This window comes from Carassius auratus, chromosome 5 (assembly GCF_003368295.1).
Source record: "Carassius auratus strain Wakin chromosome 5, ASM336829v1, whole genome shotgun sequence".
Lineage (NCBI taxonomy): Eukaryota > Metazoa > Chordata > Actinopteri > Cypriniformes > Cyprinidae > Carassius > Carassius auratus.
Genome location: NC_039247.1, coordinates 30,689,115 through 30,715,909, shown reverse-complemented (window position 1 = coordinate 30,715,909; position 26,795 = coordinate 30,689,115). Strand labels below are relative to the sequence as shown.

Here is a 26,795-nt window from a genome sequence, read left to right as displayed (position 1 = left end):
GAACCCTGGACAGATCCTAAAAGAGGATTTTTGATTGGTTCTTTTGCATTGTCAGTTAGAAAATTAATTGAGTGACATACAGCTATACCTCCATTTCTCCCTCTCTCTCTCTATCTCCCTCTCTCTGTCTCTCTGGCTCTGGATTACATGCAGATGTTCTCTGATGAGAGCAGATTTGTTCTATCCCCCTGCCCCGCCCCCATGTTCACTACACTGCACAGCTGCGCTGTCATTGGCTGATTCCTCTGCACTGCCTCGCTCTGATTGGTTGGCAGCAGTCTCTGTGTGCCCTGATGCACTGAGTACGGCTTTGAATAACATGCTTTAGCTGCATGACAGTGTACTAATGCCTCTCCAATTGAACAGTCAGTTGAACAACACACAGAATTATGAATTTAGGAGAGCTTATATTTCTCCTCAAACAGCTGCAGTTTCATGTTGATTCTGCATTATTCGTGATGTTTCGTGTGAATCATTTTGAGGTTTTGTCTCCTGTGCCTGTGGTCAGAGAGGTGGTCCAGTGCAGATGTTACAGCAGCAGCATCCATCAGCAACCGTCTGGCTCTAAAAACCACCCTTGGCCTTCTTAAGCAGTTTGTGAGGAGAGCCAAGAGCATGTTTCTTTTATTCATATTTATGTCAGGGTTGCACTTATATATATATATAGTGTAGTTATATATTTTATGAAAAAAAAAGAAAAGAAAGTTGAGTTTTAAACATGAAAAAGTTTATGGTTTATGTTAGTTTATGGAACTATATTTGTATATTGTTTTACTTAATTTGAAGATAGTTGGATAACATTCTACTTTCAGAGTTTTAAGAAGGTATGTGGACTTAAGAAGGTATATAAAAAATTATTTACAAATATATTTATATAATGTTGTACGTACAGTGCGTGTGTGTGTATTATCAGTTTTATTTCTAATTCATTTATTTTGTTTCAATAAAAGTTGGTGTGTTAATGGTTGAGAAGAAAACTGTGATGCATTTGCTAAAATTTAATATAGCCCTACAATTTTATCAGTTCAATAGCATTATATTAGAAAGACTTTGACTGAGTGTCTGCATGACAAACTCCTGTTTTGGTCTGCTTGTACAGTGAAAAGTACAGTTTTTTAAATGTTTTTATTTTTATTTTATTCCAACCCTTTGGAACCTTTTTGCTGTGCTGCCTTATCCTTATATTTAAGCAAAAGAGGAATGTAAAATATGGTGTGTGTGTGTGTGTGTGTGTGTGTGTGTGTGTATGTGTCAAGCCCATGATTAATCTGCAGTGGTCCTCCTCAATTCACACATTAATCACAATGGAGATCCGAGAGAGAGAGAGAGAGAGAGAGAGAGAGATAGAGAGAGAGAGGGGGGGGGATCACAGAGGGTTTCAGTGGGCTCTGAGGTGGCAGTATCGCGTCTGAAGACTCTGTCGCTCTGAAAGGAGGCACACTTCTCTTCACATCTCCATCGACAGCCTTTCGTCGTTATATATCCCCTTCATGATGCGACTTATGGGCTCCTACAGTCCGATCTGATATTGAAATATGGACACTGCGGATCTGTCAAACTCTCTTTTGATCTCGTGCGATGATCACCATGGCAATGATAATTACGCGTCAGGAACACAGCGTGTCATTTGCTGCGGTGTGTCGAGCGCGTGAGGGCGCGCTGTGTGTCAGATAGTGACCATCACTATCTAGTGAGTGTGTGTCCATACGAGTGCAGACGAGGAGATGTCCAGGCGCGCCTGAACACAAGCGTCTCTGCCGTCGCGTAGCGGAGCTTCAGTGCCGTTCACGTGTTACGCATCCCGTCGGTGGAAGCCTGGTGTGGAAGGGTGGTTCCGGATTTTAAGGAAGTCCCCCGCCGTATACAGAGAGACCACCCGGATTCTGCGGAGGCATGCCTCAACACGGAGAGGAGCGTCTTCCAGTTGCGTCGATCCGGGTCTCGGAGAAGTGCAGTGGGCGGCTGCACAGACAGACTGAGCGCGCAGCGGCACAATAAAGGCCTGGACAGCAGCCAGACACACACACACACACACACACACACAGGTACAAGACCTGACTTGAGTGTCTATCTATCTATCTATCTATCTATCTATCTATCTATCTATCTATCTATCTATCTATCTATCTATCTGGCTCATACTGTGAGACTACCACAAACACAAAGCGTCTCAGTCTGATAGACTCAAACTCACAGGAGTCACTAGTGTGTGAGAGCCGGTCAGGATGCAGGTCTCATTCGCTTGTACGGAGCACAATCTGAAGAGCCGCAGTGAGGACCGGCTGTGCGGCCTGCGAAATGCCCCTCCACCAGGGGGCAGCAACAGCGGCGGAGGAGGCAGTGGACAGGGGGGCAACGGCCACTACGCCCCTCACAGCCTGGTCAAGTCTCGGGATGTGACGGGGTCCCGACCCCTGCCGCAAGGCCACGCCCACATGAAGGAGGCTCTTGGACGACACAGTAGCATGAAATACAGGTGAGACAGGTGGAGGTGGTGTGTGTATGTGTGTTACACCACCTGTTGGGCGGCAGACAGGGTTATTCTGTGCCGGATGATGTTTTATGGCTTCTTTAAAGATTCATACAGGCCTAGTGACAGCCAGTTTAGTACTGAGTGTGTGTGTGTGTGCTCACTTCAGTGCGTGTGTTTTGGCTGAGTTGAATGAATGGCAAACTGGATGTTAATGGGCCAGGAATGGAATCACCTCCTTTGCTTGCATTATTGATTAGTTCATCAGTGTTTAGTACATTTCAGTATTTTATATATAGCACGATAAGCTCTCATACCATGACACTCAGAATTAGTTGTTGCATAAAACACACAACTTGCTGAAAAGTAGTTTCTTTTATTAATATATTTTTTAATGATCTGACTTGTGATTTGGAGGATGATAAAAAAGAAAATGCTAATAGAACTGATAATGTTTGTCAATGATGGCATAATGCTGCCTGCATATTTTACAAACATTATATTTAATTAGCTGATGTTTTAAATACCAATCTACTATCAAAGTTTACTATCAGATTTTTACCTTAAAATGTGCTGATAACATCAATAATTATAAAGTGCAAATAGTACAAAAAAGTACAAATAATTATAATTAAGTGGCTTGTCCATAAAACATTTCCAGTACTCGTATTTAGATGTGCATATCATCAAACACACAAAGACAAAACATATCTCTAAATAATGCATACACATTAACTAAATAACAGAAAATGTAACACAATGTACATTAATGCAAACAAAAGTATGAAAGATAACTATTTAAAGAATTTATATGTCATCATCTCTCAGGGACTTCTGGGAATATTCTTTTATTGTTTTCTTTCATATAACCCACACAAAACCCTGTCAAAACCCACATATTTGACAGCAAAGTTACTTGAGATGTTAAATTTATGCATGTGAAAAAAAATGCTCTGTAAACGTTCATGATCAAAATGAACTTGCTCCGAATGCGCACTTTTCATGGTCGAGTCAATTGTGGGTGGATACAGTCCAGTACCACATCACATTTCCTCTCATTGAATATGTTGCTTGACTGTGAAATATGTTTGTGTGAGCGTGTGTTGTGCTAATCTCAGCCTCAGACTCACACCCACGGATCGTTCACGGATCTTTCTCAGAGATTGCTGAGCCATTATTTAAATGAGTTTCCACTTTGCTGCACATCACTCTGTTGGATCTGCTAGACCTAAAGCACACTCTGCTATTTCCCACACACACACACACACACACACACACAGAGTACAGTACAGGTTTAGTGGAGAGTGTTGGAAAGTGAGATGGATGTTATTATGCTGGCTTAAGAAAGACTCACTAGACATTTGATATGCTTTTAAACTCCCTTCTATTTTTCTATCTCTCCACCCTAGAAACCACGCAGTAACACCCCATCATTCATAGCAACCTCATCTGTCATTTCAAATGTCTGTCTATTAGAACCTTCAGAATACAGTCACTACTTCAAACTCTTGGTCAGGCATACTTAAGCCAGTTTTTTAATCTAGTTCACGTTGTGTTTTTACTGGAGTCCTGTCTGTTGAGCAGCTGTGCCAAAGGTGGAAGGACAGGAGAGTGTTAGCCAGAGGGGGGAAGATGGCAGGTGAACTGAGAAATAGTTTTTGTGGAGTTTTCTCAGTAACCTGTCATCTCAATTTTTAATTTATATAGACACAAAGCACTGTAACTTCAGTTAGTGCCCACTGTGCTTTCAAGTCAAAACCTGTTTCATGTGGATAAGATAAAGAGATTCTCACCAAATCTCTCTCTTTCTTACTTTCTTACTGATCAGTAGTGATCAGAATACTAGCGTACTGCATAGTGCCTATATTTTTTTTAAACAGCATGCATGTACTGTGTGTAACAATATTGTGAAGTTGTTATTTAGTAGAAGATAGCATGTTATTCAGAGCTTCCCAACATAAATGCAGTTAAATGCACCCATGTGCATTTTTTTTAATGTAGGGCACATATACCAACACATTAGAATTGCTGTGTATTAGCATTAATGACATTCAGAAAAACAACTGCTATAATTATGCTAATGACCCCTAATTGTTGTGATTAAAAAGCTACCATTCATTTTCATGCACTGGGAGATGGAGGCCATTAAGAAACATATGTGTCTGAGAGCTCATCATCTGTGAATATCCCAGTTGTGCTTGTCGTAGAGAGAGGTTATACAGCAGCGTCCTTAGCCAGCCTTCTATATTAGCCAGAAACTTATTTACAAACCATATGTTAGGTTTTTATATCAGTTCCTGCAGGAATGAAGTGGCTTGCAGTGTTTTACATGTTTAACAAAAATTCGTTCTTATAGTCTATTCTGTCTCTTAAAGTACAGTGTATTTGATAATATAATTTCAATGAAATAAAAGGCCACTTAAGTGTACTTAAAGAGAGACACTTTCATGATCATATTTGTCATAACACAATTAAGTGCACTATTAAAAAATGCACTTTGTAATAATGTCAGATGAAAGGTTTTATTTTAAATCATTGTGCATTAATTTTGTGTTACTTTAAAGAAGTACACTTATTGTTTGATATTACATTTAAAGTTAATATATTTCAAATTGATTATAATGTAGCCCTACCATAAATGTGTAATTACAAACATATCAATAATGTATATTTTTGTTTAACATAAATGCTTGTCAATACATTCAACAATATACTTTAATCTTATTACAAATACAAAATACTCAATTAAGTCCTATTTAAGTAGGTCAAAAAGCACCTTTAAGTTTAACTAATTAAATTTAATATACATTTTTATTTTTATATAAATTGTAAAAAACATAAAATTAAATATCCAAAAGCACTACATTCAGTTTGCACTATTATTTCTGCAATAAGCATTTTTATTTTTTCTAAGTGTATTTCTTTTTCACAAGGGTAATTTTCACTGTGAAAGGTTTATTTATTTATTTATTTATTTTTTATGTTAGTTCAATGAAAATTATAATTTGTGATTTTTCATTTGTGAAAAACACAAACAAAGACATTTAGCAAAATGTCCATGTTGCTCTTTTCCCATACAACAAAAATCAACTTCCAAAAAGCAGAATCAGAGTTTTCCATATGATTGATGCACTATATTTTAAATGATCTGAAACAAGGAGGTTTAAAATTCATACAGACAGCACAACATGAAAACACTTGAGCTTCCTTATCGCCATTTTTGATGCACTCTATATATGTGTGTTTTGATCAGTGTTTATTTATGAATTACATGTGTTCATCATATAAAGTGATCGTGTCTCTTCAGGAGACTCGAATGAAGTAACTTAAATTATACGGATTTCTTTTACAATCTTTTTCTAACCTTTTTGAAGTGTCAAGGTTTTCAGTGAATAGACTTCCGAAGGAGGGACAGAAATCTTTCAGAATATCTTTTCAAATATCTTCATCTATGATTTGAAAATTAATGAAAGTTATGGGTTTGAAACAACATGAGGGTGACTAAGTGATGATATATTTTTTTGTTTTGGGGGAAAAAAACAAAAACAAAGAAAGATTAAATTCTGTTTTGGCTAATGATAAACTTGATTCAAAATATGGGCAAATTAATATGGTCCCTCTGTTTCTCTAAATCTCATAAGATCATAATCAACAGTGAGGGATCCAGCACTGGTCTGATTGCTAGTCGATAAAAAATCACTCGGGTCAGAGACACTGATATCTGATTCCCACACAAAATCCATAACTAAGATTACCATTAAATCTCTTTAACACTTATCCAAGACAACATATGAATGGAAAGCAATGTCGAAAGCAATAAAGCTGATCTTTAGAGTGTCTTTTTCTGTTTTTAAGTAGGACGTTGATACATCTTTTTATGTGTTTCTTAATTATTACTAATGGCTATTTTTCATTTTCAAATTACAAACAGTACTATTTAACTGATAATTCACACAGTTCACTTTATGACCTTATTTCTTTCTGCTGAACACAAAAGAAGACTAGGTAATCGTTCTAACCCTGAACCTGAAAACTAATGTTTTTACACCATATATGTGGTATTTTTTGCATTGCCACTTCCAAGACTATATGATTCTTAACACACTTTAGTACAATAAAAAAAAAGTGCACTTATAAAAGTTTGCTTTATGTACATTATGAATCACTTTTTTAAACATCTTTTGTTGTGCTTTCGGGAAGGACACTTGCGTTGACAATTAGAAACCCATTGAAAACTTGCGATACACATGTGAAACACTTGCGCGTGTCAGGGACTTGAAGAGAGAGGACTCAAACGCAGAGGATAAGTGCAACAGTTTATTAGGTATAACCATAAATCCAAAAAGAATCCAACGTGTGATGACACACACATGAGCAAAAAACAGGTGTAACAACCCCGAGCCGTCCATACAGTCACCTGCGGACACAGGCTTTGGAGACCACCTCTGGTGCAATGCCCAACGGGACATGGAAGAACGAGACAGAGGATCTCAGGGACGAGGCCAACGAAGACTCCTAGTCCTGAGCACAATTATGATCGATCCAAACTACTCCGCGCCCTATAACCAGTGACACCACTCCTCCAGTGCCAACTTAACAGCCAGTAACTCCCTACTCCCGATGTCGTAATTCCGTTCCGAGGGGGCTAAACGATGAGGAAAAAAAAATGCACAGGGATGTACTCTGTCATCCGAAGGTGACCGCTGAGAAAAATTGCCCCTGCTCCCACCTCTGATGCATCCACCTCCACAACGAACTGACGAGACAGATCGGGAGTAACAAGAATGGGAGCCGAAACAAAGTGACTCTTTAAATTAGAGAATGCAGCCTGAGCCTGCAGGCGACCAACAGAAACGTATTCAAGTGGAGGTGAGATCCATCAGAGACCTGGCTAAAATTCTGAATAAACCGCCTGTAAAAATTGTCAAACCCCAGAAATCGCTGGACCGCTGGACCGCTCATTTTCATGCACTGGGAGATGGAGGCCATTAAGAAACATATGTGTCTGAGAGCTCATCATCTGTGAATATCCCAGTTGTGCTTGTCGTAGAGAGAGGTTATACAGCAGCGTCCTTAGCCAGCCTTCTATATTAGCCAGAAACTTATTTACAAACCGTATGTTAGGTTTTTATATCAGTTCCTGCAGGAATGAAGTGGCTTGCAGTGTTTTACATGTTTAACAAAAATTCGTTCTTATAGTCTATTCTGTCTCTTAAAGTACAGTGTATTTGATAATATAATTTCAATGAAATAAAAGGCCACTTAAGTGTACTTAAAGAGAGACACTTTCATGATTATATTTGTCACAACCCAATTAAGTGCACTATTAAAAAATGCACTTTGTAATAATGTCAGATGAAAGGTTTTATTTTAAATCATAGTGCATTAATTTTGTGTTACTTTAAAGAAGTACACTTATTGTTTGATATTACATTTAAAGTTAATATATTTCAAATTGATTATAATGTAGCCCTACCATAAATGTGTAATTACAAACATATCAATAATGTATATTTTTGTTTAACATAAATGCATGTCAATACATTCAACAATATACTTTAATCTTATTACAAATACAAAATACTCAATTAAGTCCTATTTAAGTAGGTCAAAAAGCACCTTTAAGTTTAACTAATTAAATTTAATATACATTTTTATTTTTATATAAATTGTAAAAAACATAAAATTAAATATCCAAAAGCACTACATTCAGTTTGCACTATTATTTCTGCAATAAGCATTTTTATTTTTTCTAAGTGTATTTCTTTTTCACAAGGGTAATTTTCACTGTGAAAGGTTTATTTATTTATTTTTTATGTTAGTTCAATGAAAATTATAATTTGTGATTTTTCATTTGTGAAAAACACAAACAAAGAAAGTGCAACAGTTTATTAGGTATAACCATAAATCCAAAAAGAATCCAACGTGTGATGACACACACATGAGCAAAAAACAGGTGTAACAACCCCGAGCCGTCCATACAGTCACCTGCGGACACAGGCTTTGGAGACCACCTCTGGTGCAATGCCCAACGGGACATGGAAGAACGAGACAGAGGATCTCAGGCACGAGGCCAACGAAGACTCCTAGTCCTGAGCACAATTATGATCGATCCAAACTACTCCGCGCCCTATAACCAGTGACACCACTCCTCCAGTGCCAACTTAACAGCCAGTAACTCCCTACTCCCGATGTCGTAATTCCGTTCCGAGGGGGCTAAACGATGAGGAAAAAAAAATGCACAGGGATGTACTCTGTCATCCGAAGGTGACCGCTGAGAAAAATTGCCCCTGCTCCCACCTCTGATGCATCCACCTCCACAACGAACTGACGAGACAGATCGGGAGTAACAAGAATGGGAGCCGAAACAAAGTGACTCTTTAAATTAGAGAATGCAGCCTGAGCCTGCAGGCGACCAACAGAAACGTATTCAAGTGGAGGTGAGATCCATCAGAGACCTGGCTAAAATTCTGAATAAACCGCCTGTAAAAATTGTCAAACCCCAGAAATCGCTGGACCGCTCTATGACTATCTGGGGTGGGCCAATCAGCAACTGCTTTTACCTTGGAAGGATCCATTCGGATTCCTTCAGGGTGAAAAAATAAATCCCAGGAACGGAACCGACCATGCTTGAAACTCACTCTTCTCCACCTTGGTGAATAAAGGATTCTCAAGCAGCCACTGGAGCACTCGCCTGACATGTTGGACATGGATGTCGTCGAGATAAACAAATATAAACCGGTCGACCATTTCTCTAAGCACGTCGTTGACGAGTGCCTGGAAGACTGCTGGGGAGTTAGAATGTCCAAAAGGCATGACCAAATACTCAAAGTGCCCCGTGGGGGTGTTAAAGGTGGTCTTCCATTCATCCCCCTCCCTAATCCGAACTAGGTGATAAGCATTACGAAGGTCCAACTTCGTAAAGATGGTCACCCCCTGCAAGAGCTCGAAGGCCAATGGCATCAACAGCAGGGACTACGGGTGAAAATTAGCTCTTGAGCTAAAACCCAGTACTATGCATCTCTCCCTTTGAGGTTAATGTTTATTGTATGCTGTCCCTGTTTCTTTAAATAAAGAAGTAAGTAAAAGGATAACGATTCTTGACTGTGATGTCATTCAAACCCCGATAATCTATACAGGGACGGAGCGATCCATCCTTCTTCCCCACGAAGAAGAACCCCGCCCCAAACACTTGTGCATACATGTGAAACACTTGTGCTTGCATGTGAAACACTTGTGCATACATGTGAAACACTTGTGCTTACATGTGGAACACTTGTCCTTACATGTGAAACACTTGTGCTTACATGTGAAACACTTGTGCTTACATGTGAAACACTTGTGCTTAAATATGAAACACTTGAGCTTACACGTGAAACACTTGTGCATGCATGTGAAACACTTGTGGATACATGTGAAACACTTGTGCATACATATGAAACACTTGGGGCGTACACGTGAAACACTTGCGCGTACATGTGAAACACTTGCACATACATGTGAAACACTTGTCCGTACATGTGAAACACTTGTCCTTATATATGAAACACTTGAGCTTACATGTGAAACACTTGCGCATACATGTGAAATACTTGCGCGTATACGTGAAACACTTGCGCTTACACGTGAAACATTGGCGCTTACATGTGAAACACTTGTGCATACATGTGAAACACTGGCACATACATGTGAAACACTTATGCTTACACGTGAAACACTGGCACTTACATGTGAAACACTTGTGCATACATGTGAAACACTTGCACATACATGTGAAACACTTGCGCTTACATGTGAAACACTTGTGCTTACATGTGAAACACTTGTGCTTACATGTGAAACACTGGCACTTATATGTGAAACACTTGCACATACATGTGAAACACTTGTGCTTACATGTGAAACACTTGCACATACACGTGAAACACTTGCACATACATGTGAAACACTTGTGCATGCATGTGAAACACTTGTGGATACATGTGAAACACTTGCACATACATGTGAAACACTTGTGCTTACATGTGAAACACTTGCACATACACGTGAAACACTTGCACATACTTGTGAAACACTTGCACATACATGTGAAACACTTGTGCTTACATGTGAAACACTTGTGCGTACACGTGAAACACTTGCACATACTTGTGAAACACTTGTCCTTACATGTGAAACATGCACATGTAAAACACTTGCACTTACATGTTGTAATAATAAAACCTTCGTAATCATCGGGAAGAAGGAGGCGGGAACCTAAATGAAACTTTAATAATCACAAATAAACACAAAACAGCGCACCAGCCCCTCACGGACGACTGGTGCACATAGATAAGCAGCAAAACATAAAATATTGTCCAGGCCTGGTCCTCTCTCGTCCTTCACTATAGTCGCTCCAGTTTTATATCCTTCCATCTCCTACGTGGGACTCGAGACCGGCGGTGGGGCACAGATGTAGCTCATCTCCAATTACTACACCTGGCCTCACTCCTCGTTCCCACGCCTCTCGGCCCCGCCCCACTCACCACACATGTGAAACACGCACATACATGTGAAACACTTGCACATACATGTGAAACACTTGCGCATGCATGTGAAACACTTGCACATACATGTGAAACACTTGCACATACATGTGAAACACTTGTGCTTACATGTGAAACACTTGCACATACACGTGAAACACTTGCACATACTTGTGAAACACTTGTCCTTACATGTGAAACACTTGTGCTTACATGTGAAACACTTGCACATACATGTGAAACACTTGTGCTTACATGTGAAACACTTGCACATACACGTGAAACACTTGCACATACTTGTGAAACACTTGTCCTTACATGTGAAACACTTGTGCTTACATGTGAAATACTTGCACATACATGTGAAACACTTGTGCTTACATGTGAAATACTTGCACATACATGTGAAACACTTGTGCTTACATGTGAAACACTTGTGCGTACACGTGAAACACTTGCACATACTTGTGAAACACTTGTCCTTACATGTGAAACACTTGTCCTTACATGTGAAACACTTGCGCTTACATGTGAAACATGCACATGTAAAACACTTGCACTTACATGTTGTAATAATAAAACCTTCGTAATCATCGGGAAGAAGGAGGCGGGAACCTAAATGAAACTTTAATAATCACAAATAAACACAAAACGGCGCACCAGCCCCTCACGGACGACTGGTGCACATAGATAAAAAGCAAAACATAAAATATTGTCCAGGCCTGGTCCTCTCTCGTCCTTCACTATAGTCGCTCCAGTTTTATATCCTTCCATCTCCTACGTGGGACTCGAGACCGGCGGTGGGGCGCAGATGTAGCTCATCTCCAATCACTACACCTGGCCTCACTCCTCGTTCCCACGCCTCTCGGCCCCGCCCCACTCACCACACATGTGAAACACGCACATACATGTGAAACACTTGCACATACATGTGAAACACTTGCACTTACATGTGAAACACTTGCACATACATGTGAAACACTTGCACATACATGTGAAACACTTGCACTTGTACTTACATGTGAAACACTTGCACATACATGTGAAACACTTGCACATACATGTGAAACACTTGCACTTGTACTTACATGTGAAACACTTCCACTTACATGTGAAACACTTGCGCGTACACGTGCACTTTCAAAAATGTTCGTGTGTGAGAGAGCATAAACATTTTCAGTATGTCCGTAAGTCGTTTAATTGCAACCCGAAGTTTAGTTCATTTGGAAACAGAAGCGAGGTTTTCAATGGGTTCTGTCTCAAACGGCCTCCCATGAAAGCCATTCCACACATAACTCTCTCTCTCTTTTGCTCACTCACTGTTTTTTTTTTTATCGTCACTTCTCAGCATGTGCAGTAATTGCCTATGCTAACTCATTATAAAGTACATTAATCAGACTGGGCCTTTCACGGCTTGCAGACAGACACACTGTGGAGAAATGTGCACCGTTCTGCTGTTCATTTTCTTCCCTCTCTCTCTCTCTCTCTCTCTCTCTCTCTCTCTCTCTCTCGATGTTCACTGCTCTCTTTCAATGTTGTTCCCTCTGTCTTTCTATGGCATTGCTTTTCACTCTTTGTCCTCTGCCTTTATCAATTGTTTCAATTTTCCCTCATCTTGTCATTATTTCATTCCCACTTTATCTGCCTTCACTCACATTTTCACATTTGTTGCTCTCTCTCTCTCTGTCTCTCTCTCTCTCGCTCACTATCTCTCTCTCTCTCCACCCTGTTGTGGTGCACTGCAGTATTCTGAGAGGAGTGTGTCTGAGGAGTTGTGTGCTCTGCATTTCTGATTTTTATGAATCTGCCTGATGTCTGTGTTGATGTATGATGTGACCTCTGTGTATACAGTGGGGCTCAACAGTCTGAGACCACAGGAGAAAACATGATGTGTCATGTCACTGTGAATCATATTATCAGCATAACAATGGGAGTGAAACGTTTCCTTTAAAATAAATAAATAAGCTTGAGAATGAATTAGTGTTTGGTATTTCAGTTTTGCTTTAATGACCGCAGTGCTCAAGCTGACATGAACTTTTGTTAATTCTACAAGTTAATTTGTATGTTAATAATAATAATAATATTACTGTTAATTTTGGGGCCCTCCTGTACTCACAGCAAACTGTGTGCCTAATATTGCTCCATTCTGTGTTGCTGCTCATAATTGCATTTAACCCAGTAAACATAAAATTATAGACAAAAAAAAAAAAACAACAAATAAAAATAATAAAAAATGGAGGCATTTATTGAATTTTTATCAGGATCCCACGGAGTCACTTTTTAAAATTCAGTTTATGTGATGATGCATGTAATTCTTTCCATATGTAAAAGTATCAATTTTATATATATATTTATAAAAGAATAAACATAAACATAAATATGAAACATAAGCGTAAAACACTTCATGCATAAATATAAATGTATTGCACAAATATTTCTTTACAGGTATTTATTAATATTTCGATATGTAATTGCATCAAGGCAATATATCCCATACTGTACTCACATCCGTGTATGATGCTGAAGTGTTCTCACTGAAATCCTAAATGTCGAAAAAAACAAAAACAAAAACAAAAAAACAGGTCAGTTTAATCCAGAGACTCAAACTGAGCAAAAACATCCAAAATAAATAAATAAATAAAGTTTCTCCTAATATTCTTGAGAAAACTAATTGAAAACAGATGGGGTCATTCTTGATATACACTTGCTGTACAGTTATTGTGAATGTCATTGCTTGGATATTTTGAAAGAATGCATTGATAATTATTAGTCCAGTTTTTAAACTTCTCGTATCTTGGCAAATCTGAGCTCAGTTTGAGACATCTCTTGTTAAACTCTCTATATACAGCCGAGGAGCAGGAAAGTTTAGCAGTAATACACGTTTGCTCTCGCTGCTGTCAGTGAGAAACAGCTCAGATATTACTTAGTGACCGTTTGCTTCGTACAGTTGTATACACACAGCTCCAGGAACAGGGAATGACAGATTATTATTAAATAATCTTACACAATTATCCACTTCTGATTACATCAGCTAGACACAAATACTCCAGCTTTATATGAAAGCACACAGTAGCATGGATTCCTGCAGTGCTTTCTACACAAACTACACTTCTGTGTCTGTCTATTTCTTCATACCCATATCAGTAAATAGAAGTCGGTGGTTGCTGCAGAGGCTAATGTTATTTAGCATGTGCTTGCGTGTCAACAGGATGATTTACAGTGAGGCTTATGGTAGGATAAAGAGTATTATTAAACCTCTCTGTCTCAAAGTAAAAGGCAAAGGAGATTAAAGAAAGAGATATAAGGTGCGTGCAACTTTTAAAAAATCTTTTCTTTTCTATCTTTTGCAAAAAATGCCTTTGACAAATAAAGTGTTCACTGATGATATGCTCAGGGAAAAAAACAGGACCAGGCCACAAGTCTAAGATTGAAATGCTGCATCACATAACACGGTCACTACCAGAAAATACATGTTTGTACAGTATGTACAGTATTTGCAGCAATGCAAACCCAATATCAACTCATGGTGGAGATATCACTTGTCTTGGACATATTGCAAGAGTCAGCATCTAAGAACATGTGAAGATTATGTGTGGAGGTTACAGCATTGTTTCCTGTTGGCTGGTTCCCAAAAGATTAGTTCACCCATATATTACAGTTTTGTCATTGCACACTACTGTTTGGTTTCACGAGTTCACCCTTACATCTAATCTGAAGGCAAATAGTAGGCATATTTTGGCGTGCTGTCCTGGGGGAGGGGTCCGGGCCCGGAGCATAGCCCGAACCCAAATAACTCCCCCTATCCCTAATTTGGGATAAATAGATTAGAAGTGAGGAGTTGGGGTGGAGGAGGGTTGCCGAAAAACTGTCGTGGGACAGGAGGTAGGAAGACTGGATATATATACGCTTGCGTGCTATTTAAGATGATTAGCTAAACGAGATGCACCTGTGCCAAATTGGATGATTATCTGATCGTGCTTCTCCCGAACTTTGTTAATAAAACCACATATCTTAAGATCTCTTAATGTTTTTGAAAGAAGTCTATGGCTCAGATCTATTCGGTAAAAACAACTATGCGTGAAATGAATGTTCAGCATCATAACTCCAGTCTTCAGTGTCACGTGATGCTTCAGAAATCAGTCTAATATACTGATTTTCATTTCATGGAATGATTCATTTTTCATGATTCCAAATGCAATTGCCTTTTGCAAGATTACAAATGTGTCACTGTCACTTTTTATCAATTTAATATATCATTGCTAGATAAAAGCATTCATTTCATTCCCCAAAAAATCACTCTCAATGTTTGACTTTTAATGCATAGTCACGCTCTCCACGTCATTACAATGAGGCTGACTTCTCAATAGTTTGTGTGAGACTCAAGCTGAAACTGAAATCTTTAATCACTCAAAATCTTGACATCGCCCTATCTTTCCTTGGCACTATATGTGATATATGTGTGCGTTCAGTGGATCTCTGACTCACTGGAAGGTAAACTTCAGTCTGTTTTCACACATGATATTCTGCTATATTAAACCTTGAACACAGCTTTATAGATTATAGGCATGATTTGCAAGATGCTACTTTTAGAGCGTTTGCACATTTAGATCCATTGTGACCCAGAGGAGTTACACAAACATTTCTTAAAACAGTACAGATTATATGATTACATGTTAAAAGATATACCAATTTTAAGAAATGTTTAAAATGTTTGGTGTTCGGGTTTGTGACTTAATTTTGTCGATAAACATGAGTACACCCATAGATGAACCATTGCAGCATCAAACAATATACATTTTTTTCACCTGAAATGGAAAGTTTATGCATGCACGATGAATTTTTGTTTATTTTAAAACTTTTATGAGTAATATTCATGTTGTTTGAAAGTTGTTTTGTTAGAAACTAATATGTAGGTTTCATAAATTTTGACTGCTTTTTAACAATCATGGATTACATCATAAAGCCAAATTAACTGAATGCATCCAAATTCACACAAAGATATATTCAAATAATAAATATATATATAGTTTCATGTTGAATTGTACATTTTGAAGAATTTCTTATTTTTGAATCAAAAGGGGTAAATGCAGTAATAACTTGGTAATAATATGATAACATAAAAAACTAACACATTTTTTCACATTCACTCATTAATTAAAAGTTGGCGACCACATACAATATAGTTTTAGTTGAAAAATAATATTACGTTATGACGGTCCAAACGCTCCTGGAGTGTGAAAATTGTATAGATATTGAAAGCATAATGCGAGTTAAAAGCCTCAAACACAGAGACCTACTGCATGGAAAAGAGTTATTCTCGTCTTGTGTTCAACACAGCTTCAAAACAATGTGAGGATGAGTACATTATAACAGAATCTGAATTATGTATATATTACTAAAATATATTGCAAAAAATAATATTGCAGGTGAGGTTTCTATAACAGTTAGGAGTTTAGGGGCTAGGAAATATCGCAGTAAGTCCCCACCATCATAGTAAAATGTGTGTGTGTGTGTGTGTGTGTGTGTGTGGTGATGCAGCATCGACTGTGAATATTCAGCACCATGATCTTCATGTTTTCTTCCCTGCGGCGTCTCATCATATACATGCATATAGATGTGTGTGTGTGTATGTGCGTGCATGTGTGTGTGTGATTCAGCGCTATAATACAGCGCTGTGGAAAAAGAGAAAGGTTGGAGAAAGATAAAAATGAAGGATGACAGTGAAAGTGAAAATATTTGTGTCAGCGAGACAGAGCTTTGCAGAGTTCTCTACCTCTCTCACACAGTCCTCTCATGTGATGAATAGATGTGCCTTTTATTCCTCAGCTTTTTTAGATCAAATTAATGATTCATGCTACTAATTCAGCAATTCCTCACGGTCTTGGCTAGTAATATGTCTATATCAATATAATGAACAGTCCACACACTCGCACACTGGACGCAAACAAATGCACAGTTGCAAGCATTCTATAAATAGACTGGCCGGGCAAACACAAATAGATGCAGAGAAGAGAAAGCGTGGTTCAGCCGCCTGGATCTAGACATGCTGACAGACTGTCTCTTTCTATCTCTCTGTTTCTATCGAACACGTGAGCGAGCAGCATGCATCTGTAATTCAAACACACAGGGTGCTACTTTTATTTAATATTAGCCATTGTACAATGGTTTTGAATATGCATCCATATCCACTATACAGTATGCTGTCTGACGTTATGTATTGTGTTGGGATGGGACTATTATTCTAATAATCCTTTAATCAGTCAGATATGCCTTTGAGTAATCAATTAATTACATTACAAAACGGCTATTTTTTTATTTTATATAATTATGCATCCTGCTCATTGTTTTTCACAAACATTGTGTAAACGAATGCAGTTTATGTAAGCTATATGAAGAATATGCAGAATTACTGATTTCGTTTTTCTGTTTGATGCGAATGAATACAGTCAGAGTTAAAGCATACTGACAATAAAACTATACAACTATATCAAAAGCAGAGTTCAAATTACTAAGTGTTTTCTCTCGCTTTTATTTTTTCTCTCAGAAACCTCGGAAAGTCGGGTCTGCGTGTTTCTTGCTTGGGTCTTGGTGAGTAGCCAGTGATTTTCAGTCATCTCTGTTAAAGACTGAAACTGTTCAATGTTTAAACTGGAGTCAGTCATTTATTTAAAACTGAAGTGTCTATTTTGTCCATGTTTAAATGCTTTCATTTATCCCAGCTTATGCAACTATAAATAAGTCACAGCGTTGCATTCTAACCAGCGGCAGACAAACCTGCTGAAATCAATCAATATTTGATCAATTCTGGTAACACTTTATTGTTTAATTCATATTCATTTATTAATATTAGTTAACTACATTAGTTAACATTAACTAACAATAAACAACACTTCAGCAGCATTCATTAATTTCAGTTCATGTTTATTTCTGCATTTACTAAGATGTTTTTAAAATCAAAAAGTATGTTAGCATTAGTTAGTGCACTCTCAACTAAGATGAACAAACAATTGTTTTTAAAGTAACGGTAACATTAAAAATACGTTGCTCACACTTAGTTCATGTTGGACATTATCAAGATATTTTCTGAAAATTGAAAAGAGACAAGTTGATGATTCATTGTTTTTTTTTCTTAGTTATGTTTTAATTCCTGTGGAACAACTGAAATAAGTTGTGATGTGTCTTGTCTTTGCCACATTTTTCTCTCTTGTATTTAATGCATCCCAGCCCTCCCCAATCTGTTTTATTCCTTATTTTCTTCATCGGTCTGTCCCTCACTCTCTCTTTCTGTCCACAGGGACCTGGGTGACATTTGGATCTCAGATCTCTGATGAGGTGAATCATAATGTTCAGGATAAATGCTCCTCTAGTGTTTAATATGTGTTATTAACACAAACAAATAAGTAACCTGTCATCATGTCCTTTCATTCCATTGTGAAACATAAAAGAAGATCATTTTGAAAAAATGAAGACAATGTTGTGCATGTAATGGAACTCAATAAGCAAACATATATAGCTATTGAATGAGTTTAAATCATTGTTCTGTGGTAAGTGAAAGATTGTGTCTGTAAATGGCCAGATCTCTGTCATCTTCTGCGTGTGTGTGTTTCGTGTGTGTGTGTTTTTCTGCAGATGGCAGAGAGTGTGATGACGGTAGCTTATGAGAATGGAGTCAATCTGTTCGACACAGCTGAAGTGTACGCTTCAGGCAGGTAAGACTGCCACCGATGCAGTGGATATAAAAGTGATGTATAGATATATGAAGAGTTTGGTATAATAAATCCATTTTTATTTATTTGAGTAAAAATGTGTTTTCTTTACTAAGAAAGTGGCCAGATGAAAACCACTATGTTCTGTTTCAAACTTTCACATAACATCTTTAGGTTATAATAACATAAAAAAATTCAAATACAAGTTTAGATTTTCAAAGATTTATTATAAAATTATTAAAAAATCATTTATTTATCTATTTGTTACCATTTACAGTGCTTGGACATGTGGGCTGTGATTGGTTGTTAATCTTTACAGTGCTTGGAAAGGTGCGCTGTGATTGGTTGTTAATGTTTACAGTGCTTGGAATGGTGGGCTGTGATTGGTTAAGCAGATATAGCGCAATCTGGAAAAAGGGAGACTGTAAAAAAGGGAGAAAACATGAACTAATAACTGCATAAATGCATAACGTTAAAAACTGACTTTTCAATACCGACCAGATACAATACTAATTTTGGCGGAAACTACATTTAAAAATAAAAAAAGGCATTTATCCATTTTATTGGCATTTTGGAACTAAACTCTTCATGTGTCTATAGAAATGATATTCGTATATATTTTAGTTTATCACAAATGCTTGTGAGCTCATTCAGCAGTAACTTTAACCTTATCTCAAAGACAATAATTGTAATTATGAAATTGCATTGAATAATACATTTTACTTTTATTGCAATCAACACGCAGCTTTTTGACTTGACAGAATTGAGAGCTGAGGTCTTCATTTGTAGGCATGGGTGTAGAGCAGCACTCCTGGAGGACCTCTGCAGGGTTTAATTCACTCCAGTCCTAATTAAACAGGTGTGTTGAGCTGAACTCTGCAGGATGGAGGTCCTCCCGGAGCAGGGTCTGACAGCCCTGATGTAGTGCCATTTAACCTAGTTACTTAGTTTAAAATAAAGGTGGAGTGAACTGAACAGCTGTTTGGGGATCTTTGTGCTTGGGAGGATTATACCGGCATGATCATCGTCATGTGGAGCTGTGTAGATTACATAATAGCCTCCCAGAGGTCAACGTGTCCTGTGTAAAATTAGTTTCAAATAGCTATTTGTATTATAATTATTATGCACTTTCCTTAATGCTTTAAAGCGTACTATATCATATTTGATACACAAATTCCTAAGGTCTCCAAATTATCAACATGATCTACACAATCTAACACATGCCTTCTGTCATCTGACTTATGGTTCATTCTTTTTTTAGAAAGTAAAAGGTCTTTTAATATCTTTATAAAAATATGCAACTTCAGGTTGTTGTTCTTTACTGAAATAAACATAATCTAATAGCTTTTATATTGTTTATGATATTAAAAAATTTATATTTACTGCACTGAAGCAGCTTATGTTTACGTTTTAGAAAAGTCATGTTAAAATGTGAATATGAGTCTATTAAGGAATATTTATTTGTGCATTGTATTTTTTCTTCCTTGTATATAAGCTTCGTATTCTTCTTTGTCATATTGTGTAAATCATAAATGCATGATGCATCAAATATAATACTCAAATGAAGCACAACTTTTACAATTTGTAATATCTTGTGTAAAGATTCAATAAATAGTTTTGTTTAAAACATTTTTTTTTGACAAATGTGACTTGTCAGGTTTTATATGGTTGATGCACGACATGACACATTACACATTTGTGTAAAATCCATTATTTCATCTTTTGTTTTCAGTTCATTTCACACATTTTATTTGGATAAATCTACAGTTTTAACATCTGTCTTTAACTTTCTTTAATGCTTATTTAGATCCTGACCCGAAGCATGAGAAATAGTAATAGTGGTTATATCATATGCTGGATTATTTGAGAGCCGAGGCACCTGATAAAAGTGTGGTCATGACTTCTTTAGCCACGACATATTCATCAATCTTATTTTTTCTATCAAATCTTTCCCATATTATTATAAAAAAACTCTACAAATGCTGATTAAATACACTGAAAAATAGCTGTGTGGGATAACAAGAACAAATAGTGGCAAATAAGTGACCTTTCTGATTTATGCAAGTCAAACATGATAAAATGCATGTATACAATTTCTGAAAATATAATATAATAGAATATAGAATATAGAATAATAGAATATATAATATAATATAATGTTAAAAAATATTTTATAATATAAAAATATATATATATATTTATTATTTATTTTTTTTATTTTTTTTGCACTGTAATAGAAATAATTATAACATATATTTTCAGATTTTGTATTATTTTTCCTGCAGGGCTGAAATCACTCTAGGGAATATCATCAAGAAGAAAGGCTGGAGGTGACCTGCTTTTACTCTGTTTTTATTAATTCTGTGGAGTATATGAATAAGACAGAATAATCAGTAATGTTTTATCTAGTGTTTCTGTATTTCTTTGCTCTGGTTGTGGTCAATCTTGGATTCATTTAGGAAAAAAATATGTAGAACAGTATTAGGCTTGTCTTCACTATAATAATCTAAATTTTTCCTTTAAACTGTGTTTCAGACGGTCCAGTTATGTAGTAACGACTAAGATCTACTGGGGAGGACAGTGAGTATCTTGAGTTTCATCATGCGTTCATTCAAAACCACAAATGATTCAGAATAGTGTCAAAATGAATAAATGTAGTTTTTTAAATTAAGTTCTTAAACTATTTATGAATCATAATCAGTCAGTAAAGTCTAAAATATACACAAATCAGAGGTGATCGGCAAATGCACTATGTGAATCAAGCATCAATGATCCTCAGGGCAGAGACAGAGAGAGGCCTGTCCAGGAAACACATCATAGAAGGTAAAGTGCTGTTTCTGACTCTCACGCTGATGATGATGATGATGATGAAGGGGACGGACGCTGATGGTGATGTGTCTGCAGGTCTCAGAGGATCCCTGTCTAGACTACAGCTGGAGTACGTGGATATAGTCTTCGCCAACAGGAACGATGTGAACAGCCCTATGGAAGGTCTGTCATTTCTCATGCATCTTTCATGGCCGGCGTGACGAATGCATCTTTCTCTCAAGCGCTGTTGTGTGTGTGTGTTTGCAGAGGTAGTACGTGCGATGACATTTGTTATAAACCAGGGGATGGCCATGTACTGGGGCACGTCCCGCTGGAGCTCCATGGAGATCATGGTACGCTCTCTCTTCTCTCAATACACCACATCTATACCATAATGCATTCCTGTGTCACAGCAGCTGCGCTCTCAGAAAAAAGGACAAAAGCTGTCACTTTAAGGTGCCACTATGGACTTGAAAAGGTCTTTTGCATCTTTTTTTTTTTCTGAGAGTGCATTTCTCATAATATGATGCATGTAATCAAGCACAAGTTTTACAAACTACTCAACTAGCAATTTAAAGAAGTAAAAATATAGTCAAGTAACTGCTTTGGGAAGGAAGCTCGTTACACTACAAGCTATTAAATTTACTACCCCGCAATATCATGCTAGATATTTATTTCTACTTACCTGTAAATTATTTACTTGGTCAATTTAAATTTTCCTAATGCTACATGCAAAAAAAAAAATATGTTTTTTTATAAATCAATTAATTAAATAAAATGTAGAAGAGCATGTTTTGTTATTATGGCAGCCCATTTCTGCAAATAAATAAATAAATAAATAAATAATAATAATAATAATAATAATAATAATAATAATAACTAAGAATTGTGAGAATTTGTATCTTGTTATTCTGACTTTTGCTGTTTTTTTCATTTATTTATTTTTTCTCATTGGATACATTATATAATAATATAGGCTTAGCTTTTAAAAAAAAAAAAAAAGTTCTGAGTTTACATCTCGCAATTCCGTTTTTTTTTCCTACCATGAAATAAAAAAAGTTATTGCAACTTTTTATCTCAAATTTCAGCTTTTTTATTCACAATTGCGACTGATATCTATGAGTTGATATTTCAACTATTTCTCAGAATTGCAATGAGCTGATGAATTGATTGTGTTGCTGCTATTAGTCACTCTCCAGAACTGCTGTTTACGCTGGTTTATGAGATCTGGGCCGCTGAAAGGACACTTTAACCCCCTGTGGTCTGTGTGTTTGTGTGTTTAGGAGGCGTACTCTGTAGCGAGGCAGTTTAATCTAATCCCACCGGTGTGTGAGCAGGCCGAGTATCACTATTTCCAGAGGGACAAAGTGGAGGTGCAGCTGCCAGAGCTCTACCACAAGATCGGTCAGAATCATATTCAGTCAGAAACAAGCACTCTTTACCACACCTTCAAATTTCACACTTCAAACCGTGAACTGAAATGCAATGTTTTGGACACTTAAATGCATGCTAACTGAAATTAGATGAAAACATAACTTTAGATTTTATATATATATATATAACGGCAGGATATATTTACTGTATCTAACCTTGACCCTCGAACCATACTGATGTCAAACATCTTAGGTTTAAAAATAGTAATTGATTTGAGGGTTTGGTTTGAGGACAGATGTTTTTGTGTCTGTCACATGCTGCGTCAGGTGTTGGAGCCATGACCTGGTCTCCTCTGGCGTGTGGGCTGATCACTGGGAAATACAGTGACGGGGTTCCAGACTTTTCCAGAGCCGCAATTAAAGTGAGTCTTAAACACCAGGAGATGGTCTCTCCTCGCTGCTCAGGGTCTCAGTGCTGTTTGAAGTCTAAACCAGTGACCGTGTGTGTATTAGGGCTATCAGTGGCTGAAGGAGCGAGTGTTCAGTGAAGAGGGACGCAGACAGCTGGCAAAAATCAAAGAGCTCCATCTGGTGGCCGACAGACTGGGCTGCACGGCGGCTCAGCTCGCCATCGGTGAGTGTCTCTGTACTCTTATTATATGATCTGGTCACTTACATTATACTGATTGTGCTCCCTAACTCTTGGACGTTAGCCAGACTGAGAGTCTGCTTGTGATCTTTGTGTGTGTTATGCATCAGATGGTCAGTGAACAGATTGATGTCAGTGTTTGTGTACAGTAATGTTTTGTGAAATCTCTCTTTCAGCGTGGTGCTTGCGTAGTGAAGGGGTCAGTTCTGTACTTCTTGGTGTCTCCAATACAGACCAGCTTCTTGAGAACCTCGGAGCCCTGCGGGTAACACACACACACACTCACAAAAACACATACACACTCTCATACACACACAAGAATGAGATGCACACACACACACACACACACACACACAAAAACATACACTCTCATACACGCACAGACACACAGACACACACACAGATACACAGACACACACACACACACACACACATGCACACACACACACACAAACACATACACACTCTCATACACACACACACACACTCAAAAACAGACACTCTCATACACACACACACAAAAACACATACACACACACACACACACTCAAAAACAGACACTCTCATACACACACACACACACACACACACACTCAAAAACAGACACTCTCATACACACACACACAAAAACACATACACGCTCTCATACACACACAAAAACACAGACACACATGCACACACACACACACACACACACACACACACACAAAAACACATACACACTCTCATACACACACAATAACACAGACACACATGCACACACACACACACACACAAAAACACATACACACTCTCATACACACGCACACACACACACACACACACACACACAAAAACCCATACACACAGACACACACAAACACATAGACACTCATTGATGTGTGCGTTTGATGAACAAAGTTCAATAGAACACAATTTATTTGAAACGGAAATATTTAGTAACATTCTAAAAGTCTTTGACGTTTTTGATCCGTGTAATAAATCCTTGCTGAAACCATTTGATGAAAAGGGGCATCCTGTGACGAGACAGACGTCCTAATAAGATGAGTTTGATCTTCTCTCTAGGTGCTGTCTCAGATGAATCCTCAGACAGTGAGCGAGATGGATGCTCTCCTGGGCAACAAGCCTCACTCCAAGAAAGAGTCACGTGCGTGAGGAACCAGAGAGATGACATGAACATGTGCAGCCGGAAAAGACAAAGAACACAACGGGGAAAAGACGGCTTTCCTGACCTCCCGTATATTACAAAATCTGCATGCCTTCTGCAACATGCTTCCAGCCCACACCACACTGCTCTCTGTCCCCTGCTCAGATATCTGAACATAACCTCTTAACTCAACACAGACACGGCTGCCTGCAACATCACAGCGGTGAAACGGCTGTTCATTTCTTCACTCGGAGAGACTGAGGATTCAGTCTTCCATGAGGAGGTGCTGCCGATTGAAAGATGAAGGTGTCAAAAAGCTTGTTTATTAGCCGGCCCAGACGGAATCTGCAGCTTTATCCGCTACGGAAATTCCAATGTGGAATTCTGCGAAATGGATCAAATGTGATAAATTGGAAAGTGCTACATTGTTATTTCCAGCTGGAAGAATTATCAGATATGCCAAAATGTTTATTAAAAGAACATGTGTGGGATGAATGATGTGTAGGACTTCCCGAATCATGAGCGTTCTGCGGAAACCTGCGCAGATTCCACGTGGGCCTGGTCGTGCGTTCAAGATCGTGTGTGCATGCGGTGACACACTTTTTGAATCAAACTCTCCGTTGCTGGCGTTGCACACGAGTGACACAGAAGATGTTTCTAAAAGCTGCCCGTCCCGTTTGCTGGGACGCTCACTGCCTACAGGAGCAACATGCAGCAAACAGCAGTTTGGACACATCACAAGTCTTCCTCCATCTCCCTCGGTCCATCTCTCCTCGTGTTTACAACAGTGCACCTGTCCCTTTAAGAGAATCTGTGCAGTTAGTGGAGAGGCGTGTGAGTGTGGATCCAGTCCCTTGCCAATATATTCAGACCCTCACCAGTTCACTTATATAAAAACAACTCTTTTAGTCAATATTACTATTACTGACAGACACCGAACTCTCAGTAAACTTAAACTGATGCAGTGCAACAGACTGGAAAGACACCTCAAATCATGAGGCTTGTTTCCAAATGATTTAATTACAAAAAAAGGGCAAGAAAATCTAATCTCATAGCCACATTTAGAACCAGAATATCATTAACCAAACCATAGCCATGTCTTGAACTCAGTGGTAGTGGTCTTGAAAGACCGCAGTGGTAAAGGTCTTTTTATTAAAATAAAATAAAATAATATATATATATGTAAACATGAAGGATTTAACTGTATTTGGAAAAGAAAGAAGAACATTACTCAAATTAGTTAGCAAATAATATTTTTATTTTAAATAATGCACACATTTAATCTTATTCATATGCCTAATTTTGTCAAAAATGCAAGATATTTATTGTCTTGTCACATTTGATTATGAATTATATGAATGTCCTAAATGAAATATTTTCAAATCAGCAACATTTGACAGGTTGAGTAGCTTGCATTGCTCTATATTGCTGTTGATCATGAATATTTCTGTTGTAGAATGGCTGTCAAATATGAAATGTTAAGCTGCTGACCTCCCACATCTTCACTGTTAAATCTGAAGCGCTGTGCTGGGGGACAATATGATTTACAGTAAACCATTCTTGAGTGCACAAAAGATCAGAGTAGTCCCGCTTGCATCACTGGAGAGAATTCGTCATTTTCACTGGAAGATGATCTTCTGATTAAACCTTACCAGGTCAAAATAAATAAACAGATAGAAAAAAAATATGCCAAATGAAATGATCTATAACAAGATCTATATCATGCATTTATTCCCAAATTTCACATTTTGTAGAGCCTTCCATTTCATGCACTATTCAGACATTTCTTCTTGCAATTTAGTGTTTGTAACTTGAAATTTGGACTTTTTTGTTCTCAGAATTTAAACAAAGAGAAAAAAGCTAAATTGTGAAACAAAATGTCCATAGAAAAAATAAGCTTCCATCGACAGTTGTGTTATTGTCAGGATTCCACCACCACCATCATCATCACTCCCTCCACCCACTCGCTCGTCATCCCCTGAATATTAATTGTCATCACCTGCATCTCTTCATCCTCATCACCGTCACCTGCTATCCTTCATCACTGCTCACCCTTATATACCCACTCTCAACCTTCAGTCTCCGTCTGATCTCGTCATTACATGGCTTACAGACTC

The 26,795-nt window shown here is 37.8% G+C and overlaps 1 protein-coding gene across 1 annotated transcript; it reads left to right on the top strand.

Moving 5' to 3' along the window:
• The first annotated feature begins 1,379 nt into the window (after nucleotides 1-1,379).
• Nucleotides 1,380-26,520, top strand: LOC113085649 (voltage-gated potassium channel subunit beta-2-like). Its single transcript, XM_026255222.1, has 14 exons — nucleotides 1,380-2,476; nucleotides 17,540-17,583; nucleotides 18,290-18,327; nucleotides 18,625-18,704; nucleotides 20,987-21,031; nucleotides 21,237-21,281; nucleotides 21,481-21,524; nucleotides 21,606-21,692; nucleotides 21,777-21,862; nucleotides 22,793-22,913; nucleotides 23,210-23,304; nucleotides 23,396-23,516; nucleotides 23,708-23,796; nucleotides 24,597-26,520. The coding sequence occupies exons 1-14, from the start codon at nucleotides 2,226-2,228 to the stop codon at nucleotides 24,684-24,686; spliced, it is 1,236 nt and encodes a 411-aa protein (XP_026111007.1). The 5' UTR covers nucleotides 1,380-2,225; the 3' UTR covers nucleotides 24,687-26,520.
• Nucleotides 26,521-26,795: the final 275 nt, after the last annotated feature.

Coding starts and splice junctions, on each gene's coding strand:
- LOC113085649 (XM_026255222.1), top strand. CDS start 2,226: ATGCAGGTCTCATTCGCTTGTACGGAGCACAATCTGAAGAGCCGCAGT. Junction 21,032..21,236: donor ATCAAGAAGAAAGGCTGGAG/GTGACCTGCTTT, acceptor ACTGTGTTTCAG/ACGGTCCAGTTATGTAGTAA. Junction 21,282..21,480: donor AAGATCTACTGGGGAGGACA/GTGAGTATCTTG, acceptor AATGATCCTCAG/GGCAGAGACAGAGAGAGGCC.